General features: G+C 47.4%; 1 protein-coding gene across 1 annotated transcript; it reads right to left on the bottom strand.

The window, feature by feature from the left end:
* Positions 1 to 746: 746 nt before the first annotated feature.
* Positions 747 to 16,325, bottom strand: LOC144144874 (uncharacterized). The gene is made up of 4 exons (XM_077676363.1): positions 16,308 to 16,325; positions 10,067 to 10,451; positions 9,227 to 9,414; positions 747 to 7,833 (listed from the first exon to the last, which is right to left on the bottom strand). Exons 1-4 carry the CDS (start codon positions 16,323 to 16,325, stop codon positions 7,684 to 7,686), a joined length of 741 nt encoding a protein of 246 aa, XP_077532489.1. The 3' UTR covers positions 747 to 7,683.
* Positions 16,326 to 16,926: the final 601 nt, after the last annotated feature.

The raw sequence follows: 16,926 nt of genomic DNA, 5'->3' as shown, positions 1-16,926 counted from the left end.
ACTCTTTTAAGAGTGAAGTGTACATGCATGTGTTGCTGCAGGCCAGCTAACAGTGCTGAACTGGCTGTAAAAGTTGGTCTGCCAGAAAAACCACAATTTTTCAAAGCCTTTTCTTTTATTCATCGAACTGGCTTTTTCTCTTTCGCTTTTTGGAAACATATCAGGGCACGTCACAAAGCGCCCAGAGCAAACCAAGCCCGACTATTCAGTTGTTACCGCCTTCTTAAAAACTTTTCTGATTACCCTTCACTTTTCAAAGTTACGTTCTATCATTCTGTTACATTCTACCTAATGCTACCTTGGTGTGGCGGCGTACAGCAAAATAGGCCACCCAGCCCCATCTCTTTGCTGGCAGGGCATTATGACATCGGCAAAGCTTCCCTAGGAACGCCCGCAGTGGCACCACCTAGGAAAAGCTGCTACGCGAACATGCCTGCGCCATTGATCAAAGCATTTCACAGCCGTCTTGTTTCCTGCTGATTGTGCTCATAATCCCCTGCTGTCACTAGCTGCTTTATCTGTATGCGCTAAGTCACTAGCTAGGTACAGTACTACAGTCTCTAGTGCACCCACATGCATGCATTTTTGTGGCTGTGCTTGTAGGCAAGGCAAAACATTCTGATGAAATCGACACTGCAACAAAGTGTGGGATGAGGCATCATATTTTATGTTTGCTAGATGAGGTTTTTGTCTTTTAAGAAGCACAAGACCAGGAGAAGTTCTTGCACACATTCATATCCCTGCATCAGTGTTTGCTTCAGAAGAACGCTTCGACTAGTTCCACCAGTCATGTCTTGACATCCGCAATTAGTAATGTCACAAGTTGTCGTGCAGAACAATATATGGGGCAGCCGTGCCTGTTTTCACGCCACTTTGGGAATTTTCATGCACTAATAAAGTACTGCTGCTGCAAGTGGCATATTATTTGTATTCACAACACTGTAATTACTGATGCTGGCCAACTTGCTTTTGCACTTTAGTGTCTCTTTAGGCGTCTGTATTGTACCGTAAATCCATTAGGTCCCTCCTGGGCAGATGTGCTGAACTATGCTCCTGTGCTATGTCGCTTTTGCATCCCAATATATTTACTTCCTCTTTCTCTCTTTTTAAGCATAGCAGCAACCTTTGAGGTGCAAAAAGTGTCGAAACATGAAAAAGTTCAGTGTAGTTCTTCGTGCTTGAAATGAGTGAGCTACATTCTGCGCATATTACACCTTGTGGCATTTCTGCTGCCCACAGGCCTGAAAGAAGGACACGACAAGTGCTTGACTTGCAACAAAGTTTATTTGTTTGCACCACAAAGATATGCAAGTACAAAACATCAAAAGCAAGAATCACAAGCAGGAGCCTGCGTCCTAGCCTTAAAAAGGTGGCATTATGCGAACCATAAAAACACAACTTCAGTCATATGCATACTCCTATCACTCAGTACATTCACATTAACAACTTCAGCAATTGTAGCAGCACCCACACAAACAAAGCACAGCAACATCTCTCACTAAGTGCATTGGCAAAAAAATTCACCTACACAGTCTGTACAGATGATTAACAAGCAAAGCTGTGACATACAGTTGCTGTTTTATGTGTGATGCGTGGCCTACCCATTGAGCTGTGCTTCACAGAGTAGCTTGCTGCATGTGCGCTCTGCTGCGAGAGACGCCTTAATGTTCCCTTTGATGTGGCATTCCCAAGTAGCACTGTCGGTAGGTGTGAGAGTGTAGCTGTGTCATCTATAAACCTATAAGCCAATCTCTGTCTTTGTCGAGAGTTCGACGGAATGCCATCTGGTCAGGTAAAGGCATTTGTATAAATGTTGCAACAAAATTGACGTTTCGGGATCCGTATGGATCCCTTGTTCATAATGGATTGATGGCTTAGCCGCAGGCTCCTAAGTAGCGTTGAGCGCATGACGTAATGTACGGGAGTACACATGGTTTAGAGTGCCAGATGATCTGTTGATTGCGTTGCTTGTTGTCTGAATTATTAGCGATTCAAGATTGAGCCTCGTTGCGAAATTCTTTCCCGGCGACCACTACATAATTCAGTCACAAATCTCCCATCAAAGAGCGAGCAGCCAAAAAATTGGCACTGCGTGCATAACAAATTGGAAGAACTTCCGAGAAACCACCCCCGCTGATCGGATAACAGTCTCGAGGAATGGACTACCAAGCTCATTCAAGAGGCAAGAAAACACGCCAAGGAACTTTCTCTTACGCAGGATAACCCAGCCATCGATGCCCATCTCCTCCACCTCTGGGACGCCCGTAGAGGGCTAATCAGGCGGTAGAAAAAGAACAAGACGAACCGCAAGCTGAAGATCCGCATTGCGGAAATTACGGCAGAAGCTGAAGTGTACGCCCGTGAGCTGAGCCAGCACAACTGGACGCAGTTCTGCAACAAGCTGCAAGGAACGCTGGGAACCTGCCGCACATGGTACCTGCTCCGTTCCCTAATGGGCCCCGGTGAATATAAGGCGGTCGCAGCAGACCAGCTTCGCCGATTAATCCACAATTACCCGGGCACAGAAGAAGACTTGTTGGACGAACTTATTAAGCAAGCCTTGGCGCCCCCACCTCACGTCCAACCCACCCAGGCACCTGACTACACAGGCGATCCGAATCCCAAAATGGATGAGCCGTTCTCCATTGCTGAAATCGAGCCGGCAGCTTACAACCTCACCCGAAACACCACTCCGGGTCGAGACAAAATCCCTAACAAATTATTGCGAAACCTCGACCATGCCGTCCTAGAAAATCTTCTAGTCTACATCAATGAGTGCTGGCTGGCGGGTTCCTTGCCCCCACAGTGGAAACACGCAGACGTCACTTTCATCCCCAAGCCCGGCAAACCCTTGAACTCCAAGAATCTGAGGCCTATTCCTCTGACCTCATGTGTCGGCAAATTGTTTGAACACCTGGTTTACAACCGGCTCTCGCCCCACGTTGAAGACAACGGCTACTTCCCTGACACGATGTACGGCTTCCGCCCACATCTGTCAACCCAAGACATACTACTTCAGCTTAAGGAGGAAGTGCTGGACGACTTTAATAGCCACAGCAAGCGGTCCATCTTGGCCCTTGACATTAAGGGGGCATTCGACAACGTTTCTCACCAAGCCATCCTTCAAGGCCTCGCATCTACAAACTGTGGCGAGCGCACATTCCAATACTTTGTCTCCTTTCTAAACCAGCACACAGCAACAGTGGGCATCGGGCACCGTCGATCCGACGCATTTAAAACCCTGCCAAAGGGCACTCCGCAGGGGTTGGTAGTATCCCAATTACTATTCAACCTCATAATGAAAGACTTGCCACCCCTACTAAAAGCCATCCCGAATCTTCGCCACGCAATATACGCGGACGACCTAACGCTCTGGGTCCCCACTGGATCTCCGGGCGACCAGCAAGATGCACTTCAAGCAGCCATTCAGGTCACCCAACAATACCTGAAAGCCCGAGGACTCGATTGTGCCCCCGAAAAATCTGCCCTTCTAACCCTGTGCAAAAGGACATATAAGAAGCGTCCAGATCCCATACCAGATCCAGAACTTACCATTAATGAGCAACGCCTCCCCAATGTCCCACTCCTACGCATATTAGGCCTCACCATACCAAAAGATGGCTCAGGCGCTCAGACTATCCTTCCCTTGCAACGGACTCTTGACCAGCTCATTAACCTCATCCGCAGGATCTCCCGTCAGCGACTTGGGCTACAAGAAGCTGACACCCTGCGCATCATTCACGCCCTCCTTATTAGCCAGGTTACGCCACCGTATTTGGCCCTGAAACCCGCAGAGAAAGAAAAGCTAAACATCGCCATACGCCAGGCCTACGAGGCCGCCCTTGGACTGCCTCCAAAAATAGCAACAAGAAAACTTCTGCAGCTCGGCATCCATAATACATGGGAGGAACTGGAAGAAGCTCATCGCATCTCCCAATTCACGCGACTTAAGCTCACGCCAACCGGCAGGGCTACACTTACCCGGCTCGGCTACAGGCCTCCCCCAAAATGCGAACAGAGGCAACGCATCCCTCTAACCATCCGACAGTACATCACAATCGCACCCATTCCCAGAAATATGCACCCCATCTATAACAAGGCACGCCGAGAATTCCGGATACGAGCCCTTAGAAAATGCTTCCCCAACTCTCCCTGTACTCGTTACACGGATGCCTCTCCATACCACCAACAACCGGAACATGCCGTGAGTGTCACCGGAGCCAACAGTGCAGAACTGACGGCCGCTACAGTACACACGACATCTATTGAGGCAGCAGAAGGACTTGCCATCGCTCTAGCCGCCACCACTGGAAATGACTACTTCACTATAATCCGCCTGCCGCAACTTCCTGCTAGGTCGAATAACACCCACGGCCTTAAAAATTCTGCAAAGTGTGCACCAGCTCCCGGAAATGCACATCATCCGGACCCCCGGACATGAGTCCTTCGAGGGGAACGAGGCGGCACACGCCGCTGCCCGCGTTCATACACACCAGGCCGTTTCTCAAGAAGGCGAAGTCATGCAGCCCCTTCGCTCTCCCAAGCCCGCTACTCTGAATTCATACGCGGACATCCTCGCCCATTACCGCCACGAACGACGACGCTTCCCGCCACCACATCCCCATTTATCCAGAGCACAGGCGACTGCCTTTCCTCCATGCCATGTACCCCACCCTCTACTACTCAACGTGTAATTTCTGTCACCAACCAGGCACCCTGTACCACATGGTATGGGAGTGTCAGAAAACCCCATCTCTTACCCCAAATCCTCACCCAACGTACGAGCAGTGGGCGGACCAGCTGGCCAGCTCCGACCTCTCAGTCCAGCGTATCCTGGTGGAGAGGGCTAGGGCAGCCAGCGCGGACCAGGGCTTCCCGGACTACAGGAGGCCCCCCACCTGGCGGGCACCTGAAGCTCGTCTTAATAAAGTTTATCCACTCCACTCCGCGGCTATGATGCGCGCGTGGTCCCACTCTATCTTGTGGCCCATCTTCTCGGCATGCTCTGCAAGTGCATTCGTCACGGTGTGGCCCTTGGTGACGTCATTTTTGTGCTGTTTAAGACGCCGGCAGAAATTTCCGCTTTCACCAATGTATACCGATTCGCAGTCGGCGCATGGGATTTTGTAGACCACACCAGGGAAACGTTGCCGAGGGAGGATCCTTTATGTTAAGCAAGTCACCCTTGAGCTTGCTTGCTTGCACATGCGCGATCTGCACACCACGTTTTCTGAAGACACAAGCAAGGGCTCCACTTCCAGGCAGTTCCTCCACAAGGACATGACATTAGTGTATCGCACGCCGTTCGATGTCACTGAGCTCTGCACCTTGCTACGGTTTTGCCTGTCTAACGCTTGCTTCTCGCACAAAAGCGAATTCTACAGGCAAGTTTTCGGTACCACTATGGGAGCATCTATTTCAGTCACGACTGCAAATATTACAATGGAAGCAATTTAAAACAAGGCATTGGAATTATTTTAGCCGATACCCAAGGTGTTCCCGAGATACTTCGATGACTGCTTCTGCGGTAAGGTGTACATCAGACAAACCAGCCGATGCGTAAATGACCGCCTCAGGGAACATGATCTTTCCATGAAGAATGGCACCGGGTCGCATTTGCCTCATCACTACCGCGAGTGTGGCAAAGGATGCCTTCCGAGACTGACAGAGACAATCATTATCGGAAAGAGTCGTGACACCGTGGCGCAAGAACTGCGCGAAGCGTATTTTATCAAAAAAAAAAAAAAACAGCGCAGGCTGTATCAGTGGAGCATCGCTATCCCTGTTTTCGAAGGAGTACCGGATCCTAGACAACATGCGATAAAAAGGTGTGATTGTTGCCTTCAGCTGTGGCTATTTTGTTTTTATAGTATCTTTTTCAGATCTATTATCCTTTGTGTATGTTTGTGCGTTTGTAGACAAGCTACTTATATCGCTGTCTTTCCTTGGAATAAATCAGTTGTTAGTAGCGCATCTGTCTCGTCGTTCTTCGTTTTTTCTGTCCTCGTTTGTAGCGCTCGATTTTCCTTAAGCAATGAACCAACTAGCCCAACAGCATATTTTACTAAAAAAGCGGACCCTGATTTACAACGCTACATGCTCGTACGATTTCGAAAAGGAGCTTTTGTTATAGCCGACGCTTCAGCTATCACGTCTCTCTCTTTGAAGGGAACAAACCGCACGCGGGCTGCGATCGATCACTATTTTTACCATACATTATGTGCAAACAGCTTCGTGAATATCAACCCAGTATTTTTTGCCTTGCTGCCCATCGGGAAACGAATTATAAAACGGATCTAAAACGATAAGCCAGCTTCCACAGCTAAATGATGCACTAAAGCACGAAAACATTTCCTATCTGCCACTGTTTTCTACTTTAACCAGAGACAGGTGCTGCTGAAAACATTTTACTTTCAAATAAACTAAATCTAACGCTCAAAGTAAATACTTCACTTGGGAATTGAACTTTTAAAAATCTAGTCTATTATTTAGGAGAGGAGAAGTTTCGTTAGTTTTCGCACTTGACGAAGACGACGGCCGATATTTGTGCTGATGTATTTGTTACTTAGAGAAAGGCTGATTTTGGCTCACTTAGCGAGTGAGGCAAAAGTCACACAAGCGTTTATAGCCGCGTGTACAACAACTCTATTTAGGTCGTCAAACTTTTGAAAAGGTCTAAAGGATAGAGGTGGCGTTGGGCCAGCCCAAATATGGCCCATATTGGACGCGGGATGCAAGCGGCCAAAAAGTTATAAAATATCTTTTTTTTTTTCTGTGGTAAACGCAATAGGAATGACAAATGTAAGGCATGTGCTCATTTCGCGCTATTTTTATCTTTGAGTAAAAATTTTATTTTTAAGTAAAAAGAGGTTTGCTAACACCAAGACATTCGCAAGCGCGTGAATAGTTTGTAGGCTTCTCATCTTTCTTTCTTTTTTTTTACATTGAAAAAAAAAAAATGGCGGATACGCCTGCCTATGCGGTTAGTTTAAACATGTGATGGCGACGGCGGTACAGCGCGCTGGTGTAGCAGAGAAACCCCGGGCGAGCACATCCCTGCACCTGGCGGAGCGCCCTGCAAGTCGCCGGAGAAATGCAAGCTTCACGGGACAGGTTCCCCAACCTCCGTCACAGGCAGCTCGGAACTTGTTTCGGCAACTCTCCACCAGGTGCAAACGTCGTCTGCATGGAGCTACTTTGAACGATGGTACCTAGTGTGCAGTGTGCTTGCAAAGCTCAGGATTTCACCAAGGTGATTTTAAGAGCTTAGACTGCTTATTTGGACAAAGAAAAATTTGAGTGCAGTTGGCCTTTAATGCCGAGACATGTGCATTTAAAAATATTGGAGTTATTTCCCGTGAGTTTTCACTATTCATTTACGACTTGTAGTGCCATTCACACACCTCCGGAGAAAACATAACCCTAAATGGAGAGGCCCACACAAGGGGCACCCTATTAGGTGCCTTCTGTCCCTTCTGTAGTCCGAGAGCTTTGGCGTGCGGCACCCCATCTCTGACGCTGAGGTTCAGGGCGTGAGGACCGCTTGACCTTCTTGCTAGCCGAGCTCTTGGCCAGCAGGCACTCTACCTGGTCCCCGGTTGACCCCAGGGCGACGCCTGGCAATGCTTGTGGGCTGGACCTTGACGGTACAGCCGCACCTCCGGGCGCTGGTGAAGCCTGCCTTCATGGGCAGGCTCCTTCCTGGGGTTCCTTTCTGATCTTGTGCATCTGCCGCAGCAGCTGCTGAAGGGCAGTGGCATAATATGGGTTGCCAGCAGCTAGGGAAGGCTGGCGCCACCACTCCTCGTAGATCTTCTGCAGCTTTGCAGTGTCCTACGAAAAATTTGTTCAGGATATACCACAGATTTACTCAAAATTTGTTGCATCTCCTATCTTTACTATTGTCTTCTTTGCACTGCTGAAGTAATAAGGGTGTTCCGTAGGTATTCAACTATGGGCCTACCGGGAAACCCATTAGGGCAGAAAAATGTTCACAGAACTCACCTTCCCCTGCCAAGCTTAGATAACCAGTTTGGACCAGAGAATACTACGCAGGTATTTACAGATTAGTTTCACAAACATTAATGCATTCATTGAACTAAATAAAACACAAGAAAAAGCTTTGTTTAGTGCCATGTTCAGTTACATAATAATGACTGATTGATTGATTGACTCCGAGGTTTAAAGTACCGAAACTACACCTTGCTTATGAGGCGCGCTGTAGTGGAGACAGCTGGGGTTTAATTTTGGTCACCTAGGAACAGCTAGGAAGAGTTAACGTGCGCCGAAATCTCGACACACAGACGCTTTCGCTTTTCACTTCTATCAGGAAAATTGCTACCGCAGCCGGTATCGAACCCATGTCCTTGGGCTCAGCAGCACAACACCATAGCCACTTTAGTCTCACAGAACCCAAGCAACGCCTCTTCAAAATCCCAGGGTTCCTCAAAGCCTTACTTGAGAGCCCCTGACCTAGCGCTTTCGCAAGGCACCTTTTTATTCACAGGGCCTTAGTGGCATACAAGGACTATTCAGCGAAACACACAGAAAAAACATTAAGACCAGAATGTAAAATTTTACATCAGAATGTAAAATTTTACATCTCAAAAACTTGCACTGTGCAACTGACTATGTATCTAATGGTATGAGATTGGATCCTGGCAGAGTCTGTTTAACACTTCTTCTTTTAAGCTGGGCTGAAGACTGTCCCACCTGGTGGGGGCCCCTAACACCAGCACAGTGCTGTTTAATGAAAGTTTATTCCTCCTCCTCTTAGCACCCTCCCTATGTCAGAAAGGGCCTCGGAAGACATACGACAGCCAGCATACAAAATTTCACACTAGCTGTGACATATGAATACTACTTCATTCTTGCTCCCCTTTACATGCATTGGAAAAACTTGTTCGTCTTGCTTCTGCTATGATGCTACGCAGTCATGTTGGATTGCCTTAATTTTTGGAGTGTCTTTTTTGGCATCCTGTAGCCTTCTTCTACTTAGCTCCTGCAATTGTACCTTCGTAAAAATAAATTTTACTACAAGAGACCCCTGAAAAAATGCATGCACGTGGTTATAAAATAGGTAGCTCTTTACAAAAGTGGAGTGTGTTGCTGAGAAACAGATCTTGTTCAGGTGTCTAGTTGCTACCTAGGTGTCCAGTAACTGGAGTAAGGGTCACAATTATTAGGCTTTGCTAAAATAAATGCACGAGCACAAGCCACACCTCACGTTGGTGACTGCTTCCAGTTGAGCCCTGGGCCTCCAGCTGTGGCTCGGTATCCATAGGCAGCTGCTGCTGTTCAGGCTCTGCTGCCACCGGTTGGCCTTGCCCTGTGGGTGTGCTGGTGCTGGCTTCTTGGGAGTTGTCCTGTGTTTGCTTTCCCAGTCAAGCTTCCTGAATGCCCCCTCCAGACATGCTGTAAACAGTTAGGAATAGTGAAAACTGACTGTGAATCAGATCGAATATTCTCAAATACGAATAGTAGAAACCAACCGCGAATTACATATATTCGAATGTAAATGGCAAAAGATTACTGCAAGTGAATTATTTTCAAATGTGAATAGTGAAAATTCACTTCACATTGAATTTCATTCAAATTGCGCATTGCTCCCACGCCAGGCTGCTGTTAGCTGTGCCACGTATAAAGATGTATTATGAGCTGCACTGTTGTGGCTAATACCACACGCCCATTTATTCCTTCTAAGTGGAACAAAAATAGTAGAGCGAAGGTATGTACTGAGACATATGAACGTCTGGGCCATAATTTAAAAGTAGTTTTACAAGCACAGGCTTTCAGTCAGGCTGTGCCATCTTCATTAGGACAGGTGCATCAGACAAGTCTAGTTAAGTGCGCCGTGGCTGTGCATGTGCTCATCGCTGCCTTTCTCCCGAATTAGAGAATTCAACACTGCAGAACAGAGTTTCTGCGATACCTTTCCGTCTACACTGCATGATAGCTTGCTTGAAGCTGAAAATTAAACAGAGAGATACCATGTTTGCATAAACGTTGGCACAGGTCACATAAAAGTAGCAATATATGGAGTGTGCTGGGGTACATAGCTACTTACAATGTTCAACGTGATTTGGTGCTCTTCTGTCCAGCTTAGTGAGGGGGCTCACTCCTTCGTCGCCATACTGCCCTCTCCGCCACCCGCAGAACCAGTGGTAGACGGTGCTGACTGGGGGATTTACAGCGCTGCTAGCGAGCAGGCCCTCACCGTCCTCCTGCCTTGCCAGCTTCGTTTTATGAGGAGCTAGTGCGGCTGCTGGGGTCGTATCATCTTGAAAGTAGCGGAAGAATGCGGCACTTTTGTCCGATGTGGGTTTTAGAACGCGAAGCCCATCGGCGCAGTCGAGCCCGTGGTTGAGCACCTCATGCAGCTTGATGACAGCAGTCGGCGAGACTGGCCAGTTGAGGAATGGGTCGTTCTGCTGAGTTGCTTTTTTGACTTCCTAATTTTGACATCTACAAATGCTTAGCAGTAGTAGAATGCTTTCCGGCAGTTTCGTTCAAGCTTCTGTGCTGACACCTTCACTCCTTGTGGAACACAAACCTGTAAAAAGAGAATATCACAAATTATCTCAATTCTCAAAATATTATTTAAAGCTTGATATACAGTGACTAACCTGCAATATATTTTTTACTTAAATTACAATTTTATGAAACACAAACGTGTTAAACGGTAATATTATGAATTATTTTAGTTGTGAGAATATTATTGAGAACCAGATATGCAATCTGTAACCTGCAAATGTTTTTTTTACTTCAATTACCCACTTCATCTGACAAGTTTCACAATCAGACAACTAAGAAATGCTGAAGTTCCAAGGTGATGCGCATACTGTATTAAAGATGTGCCTCCAAGTCATGTTCTGATCTACTTCGCGGAATAAGAAATTGTACAGGTTTAGCACTCGCCTTTCACTTAATTTTCCCATGTATGAAAAATGGCGTTTTAGGAAAATTTGTGTTGGTACCAAGCAAAAAAAAAAAAAAAAAAACTTGCTCAATCGCTCACGAAATCGAAGCGGAACAGTTGCATGTTATGCTCTTGCATATAACACAATTCTCTCCAAAATAGGACAGTTATATGCTTCCCACATTTCGGTTACGTTTAAATCCACTCAACACGTAATAACACGACAAGTTTAAAGCCTCTTTTAAAGCATTTTCAGTTGGTCTTTTTTTCCTCCTCAGCAAGGGGTGCCCCTTTATAGACCGAAGGGGGCAGGAGATAATTGGCTAAAAATCATTCATCTGTGAAAATGTTAAAAGCATGACACACATGCTTGACTCTTTTTGCTCGGACCATACTATGAAGCGTTATTTGTTTGTGAATTAGAATTACATCACACATTATTCTGATATTGTTTAATCGTAAGGAAAAATAAATTAATTTGAACATGAAGCGAAATGCGGATTGTTTTTGCACGGGTGCTTCAAATCGTGGTCAAAAAATCCCAGCCCAACTCAATGTAATGTAATTTAAGCTATATGTTCTTTCACCTCGGCCAAGAGAACATACAACGACCAAGTTCAGCTGTTCTTCCCTTTGAAATTGAGCGTGAAAGACGGCGGCATCGATGATTGACCCGTGGCGTTGTTCAGCGTGACGGAAGCAAGTGTGATCAGTAGTAACCAGATTTTTAAGCCACCGCTACTGTAATAAATGCGTAGCCAAAAAAAAAAAAAAAAAAAAAAAACTCGCTGGTGTAGCTTCGCAACTGCAACTGATCAGTCTGTCTTGATTTTACCAGGTCGGGTAGGGGGGTGATTTGGCAACGCCTCCGAGGACCTTGCCACAATAAATAAAGACACTGCCGAAGAGCATCTATGGTAGTACCTCGTTGGGTTGGGGGCTCCCAGTCGACGATCCACGACGCACGGTTGCCTCGCCGTAGTAGTCAGCCATGCGTACGCATCCCCGCACGAAGCACGTCCACGTTATCGACGCTGGCTTTGCAGTCTGGTCGCGCCCGCGCATGTCACAACGGCTGAAGAAATTAACTGCTACTTCGCCGTCGAACTAGAAAAAAACCGTAAAATTGCAGCAAACTCTACGCCACTGATGCTGCTGGTGCCGTGAACGTAAGGTCCCAGGGGCCTTACGTGAACGAGCCCTAAACAAGAGCAGAGGAGTGCGGAGTACGTTTACTGCTTTGTTCGCACGCCGGCAGAACCAGCCTAAACATCAAATAGCAGGGACGGAGTGCGGAGTACGTTTGGTGCTTTGTTCGAACTTCGCACACCGCAACGTTTTTATGGCGCAAGGTTTGTTTTGCATTCAACAGGTGGCGCACCGCAAACGCGCAATTTTTAAATTGTAAGCCGCGGCATTCGCGCTCACGTCTCCGGCTACGGATGAGATTTCTTTTTCTTGGAATGCATTTTTAGCATTTCTGCGCGTACTGTAGCACGATATCACGTTACTGTGATCGCCTACAGCATCAGCAACCATGCTTAAAATAAGACATATTCCCGCTGCATTTTTTATTCAGTGACAAAAAAGTAAATTCTCAACAAGAAAAGTGGGGGGAGGGTTCATTATGAGAGTAAATACAGTAGCTCTCATTTTAAGCACAAAAAACTACACTGAACTTTTTCATGTTTCGACACTTTTTGCACCTCAAAAATTGCTGCTATGCTTAAAAAGAGAATGAGGAAGTAAATCTACTGGGATGCACAAGCGACATAGCGCAGGAGCATAGTTCAGTACATCTGCCCAGGAGGGACCTAATGGTTTTACGGTACACTATAGACGCCTAAAGAGACACTAAAGTGCAAAAGCAAGTTGGCCAGCATCGGTAATTGCAGTGTTGTGAATACAAATAATATGCGACTTGCAGCAGCAGTACTTTATTAGTGCATGAAAATTCCCAAAGTGGCGTGAAAACAGGCACGGCTGCCCCATATATTGTTCTGCACGACAACTTGTGACATTACTAATTGCGGATGTCAAGACATGACTGGTGGAACTAGTCGAAGCGTTCTTCTGAAGCAAACACTGATGCAGGGATATGAATGTGTGCAAGAACTTTTCCTGGTCTTGTGCTTCTTAAAAGACACAAACATCAGCCAGTAAACATAAAATATGATGCCTCATCCCAGGCTTTCTTGCAATGTCGATTTCGTGGGAATGTTTTGCCTCGCCTAGAAACACAGCCACAAAAATACATGCATGTGGGTGCACTAGAGACTGTAGTACTGTACCTAGCTAGTGACATACAGGTAAAGCAGCCAGTGGAAACAGGAAAATTAGCACAATCAACACGAAGCAGGACGGCTTTCAAATGCTTTGATCAATGGCGCATGCATATTCAGCAGCTTTTCCTAGGTGAGTAGCGCCTGCAGGCGTTTCTGGGGAAACATGGTCAAGTAGCGCGGTAAAGACGGGACAAAAGTAGAGACCACACAGGACTAGCGCTAGACATCAACTGAAATTTTTACTACACACATCAAAAGATATACAGGAAGGGCGCATGCGTGAACATGCTCAAAGCACAAAGAAAAAAGACAAGGTCAAGTGGTGCATTTTGTTACGCACGTGGCAAGTTCGCATCCAGATAATCTATTTCTTTTTTTGATGAACTAATAGATGCCGTGCTTACACACTTTTCACCGGCTTTCATGATGCACCACGCTTCAAACAATTCACGGCTGGCTTGGTCCTTAAAACAGCACAATGTTACTGTCTTCTCGTAAATTGGAACACAGTGTGGAACGCACCGGCAGCGGCGGCAATGGTCAGCTAAATGGCCCCCCGCAGCGAGCGCTTGAACAGCTGTACGGTGCTCCCAGAGCCTGTCATTTATGCACCTACCAGTCTGCCCAATATAGCATTTTCCACCAGATAGAGGCACTTCGTATACAACACCTTGTTTGCAACCAACAAACAGCATGGCATGCCTCTTCTTCGGTTACCCTTCTTCTCGCCATTCACAGCAGAGCACATTCGTGCTAGTTTTTATGGGGCGGAGAACACAACGTCGGCACCACATTTCCCCGCCACCTTTTTAAGGCGGTTGGAGAAATTGTGCACGTAAGGGACGACTACAGGCCTCCTTTCTTTGCGAGGTTCATCTCGCCCTTGACGCCGTGCCCCTGACTTGACGTCACGCAATAGGCTTTCAACCACTGCTGCTATTACTTCCCGAGGGAAGCCGGCATCTTTCAAACGTGCAACTTGGTGCTGAACACTATCGGCGACTTGGTGCTGACAAGACTTCTCGAGGGCACCGCGAAGACAGCTAACGCCAATACCCCTTTTCACTATCTTCGAATGCGCTGAACGATAATCCAAAATTGCCTTTTTTGACCGTGGCTGATACGCCCAACACACGCGTGTTCCACAGAAATTAAAACACACATCAAGGAAATGCAAGGACCCATCATTTGGTAATTCATGAGTGAATTCCAAGCCGTCAGAGCACTCCAGAAATGTTTTCTTAACTGTCTTGACTAAAAGGTTTACTTCTTCTGGCTCCACCGACCTAGTAACAATCATGTAATCATCGACATATCTAAATATCTTTGCTGTCTTAGCCGTGTCAATATATGCCTCAATGCTGCAGCCCCAGACAAACGTCTTCAAATTTTCCTTCTTCCCACACACCATATCCGACTGGAATAATCTGCCTGTATCTGTTGTCTGCAGCATTGATGGGATTGAACATATTGAAAATTGAGACAGTATGTTTTTACAAGTTACTGTATTTTACCCTGTGTTGTCGGTTTGTTTATATTTGAGTGATTCCTGCTTGGGTCCTGGGTGGGGCCTGCAGTATGTCATAAATAAATAAATAAATAAGCTGGTCCGCAGCAACACATGCAATGTACACTTAACTCTTAAGCCAAATACAGCCACCATAGCACATTGTTTTCACCTGTTTTGCAATTCACACAGTGAGAGCAGAACTGCTTAAATATGCTCCTTCTGGAAGCGTCTTTTGGGAAACTGGTCATTAGGAATGCAATAGTCATCACTTCAAAGGCTCTGTGACAAGCTTAATAACACCCACGCTTTGCAATTGGTCAGCTGTACACTGAATTTGCAATCCAGACACTTTCCTAAGCGGTCGCCAGCGAAAGAAAAAGGGGGGTGGGGGGTCACAAGAGATTTGAACCCTGGAACAACACATTTAGCAACGGAAGCGCACACCAAAGGGTCATCCTGTCTGACTGAGGAAATCGTCCGAGCAGTAGTAAATCATTGAAGGACTCAGGCCAGTTATCATTGCGCCTGCCGAAACTTTAGCGAGTTACAACTGCCGTTTCATCAGCACGGAACGCTAGTGAAGAAAAAAAAAAGAACGAAAGCAACATGGTCGTTTGCGCTATCACAGAAAAACATCGGGGCACAAAATGCAATTTCCGGGCCAAAGGTTGAGCCGATCACATGTAGGGTGAACGGTAGATCTACGTTTGAGAAACAGCCGCTCCAACTACGCGGCGACTGGCGAACGGTTGAGGCACTTCGAAATCTACAGCGCCGGCCAACACCCGAGAACGCGAAATCACGCACAGAGGCACGGTTGAAGCACTTCACGTAAGAGCATGAGGAGATACAGTAGAGCGCACACTGCGTATCCAAACAGTTGCCGCTTCACGTAAGAGAACGCGAAATATCCAACACAGGCACGGTTGAAGCACTCGTAACTTCGCTAGAATACGAAGGATTAAGCGTTAAATCCAAAGCGCGGCCGTCGCAGAGAGCGAAATAAAACACGCCGATTGATACACTTGTCGCTTCACGAAAGTGCCCGAGCAGAGGCTAGCGCAGAGCGCACACTTCTCCGGCGATATTCAACGCCGGCAGGGCGGTCCCAGAGCGCGGGGAGTGTGCACAACGGCGGAAAAGCCAAGCGCCCTTCGCCTTTCCCACTCGCACTCCTCCTTTTCTCTCTTTCGCGTCTGAGCGTCCGGGCAATTCATTTCACGCGTCCGGGACAGGGCAGCAGCAAACAGTGCCGGAACGCCGGCAGAGAGCCTCCTCGGTGTGCAAATGGCGGCAAGAGAGAACCCAATTCCAAAATCCCATTAGGAGGAGCCCTGCAAGGCCGGCCGACCCCCGCGCCGTCCGATTCAAAGAGACCCGTCAGCGAAAGATGACCGGCGTGCAAACAGCTTTCGAGGCAGCCCGGCCCAGTTGCTGCTGCTGCTTCTGCGACCGCAGCGCACAAAAGCAACCGCTCTGGCGAACAGCGCTATGCAAAGGGAACGGCCGGCGCCTCTGTGGCGGAGCAGAAGACGCCCGTATGCATTTCCCGAATGACCCCTATCCGCCACGCAATATCGCGCTTTTCCCTTACCTTGCTATTCGCGCCCATTTCCCCTGCATCCGGGCAGAGGGCAAAGTTGCCGCGCTCTGTTCGACTAGGTAGCGCTTAGCTGGCGCTTCGGTCAAACTGGGGAACCTGGCAAACCGGGTTATACACTAAATAACTGATGTCCTCATTTGCGGCTGCGTAGCGTGTGCGGTCGCGCTGGAGGGTGACCCACCACAAAAGAAGCGGACGTTGCCAGTGCAACCCGCAGAGCCCCACTGGCGCATGTCCGTCCCTTAATAAAATTTTTATTTTATTGATATTTTATAGCATTGCGCATGCCTAAATAAAAAAAAAATATTTGCTAGTAGCGCGCCGTGTCGCCGAGTTTGTTTTCATATGGTTTCCAGGATCGAAGTGTGTAGCAGGCGCAGCATGAATCCCCACCAGCTTTTCCCGATACGTGTGTGCGCGCTCCTATGGCGGCGTGTAGGCTTCAGAGCACGCGCACAGCTTTGTCCGGGTGCGGCCGGGTACTCGTTCAACGCACAAGGGCTACGTTCATGGCCTTCGCACGAGCATCAGAGGCTGCCTAAATCGGCGAATAAAAAAGAAAGTCATGACACGTTTCGTTCAGCGAGACAGCGGAGTCGGAATGTGCGTT

This window comes from Haemaphysalis longicornis, unplaced genomic scaffold (assembly GCF_048455015.1).
Source record: "Haemaphysalis longicornis isolate Haplotype H1 unplaced genomic scaffold, Haemaphysalis longicornis Haplotype H1 scaffold_7, whole genome shotgun sequence".
NCBI lineage: Eukaryota > Metazoa > Arthropoda > Arachnida > Ixodida > Ixodidae > Haemaphysalis > Haemaphysalis longicornis.
The sequence above is the reverse complement of the archived record's forward strand: the minus strand, read 5'-3'. Positions and strand labels throughout refer to the sequence as shown.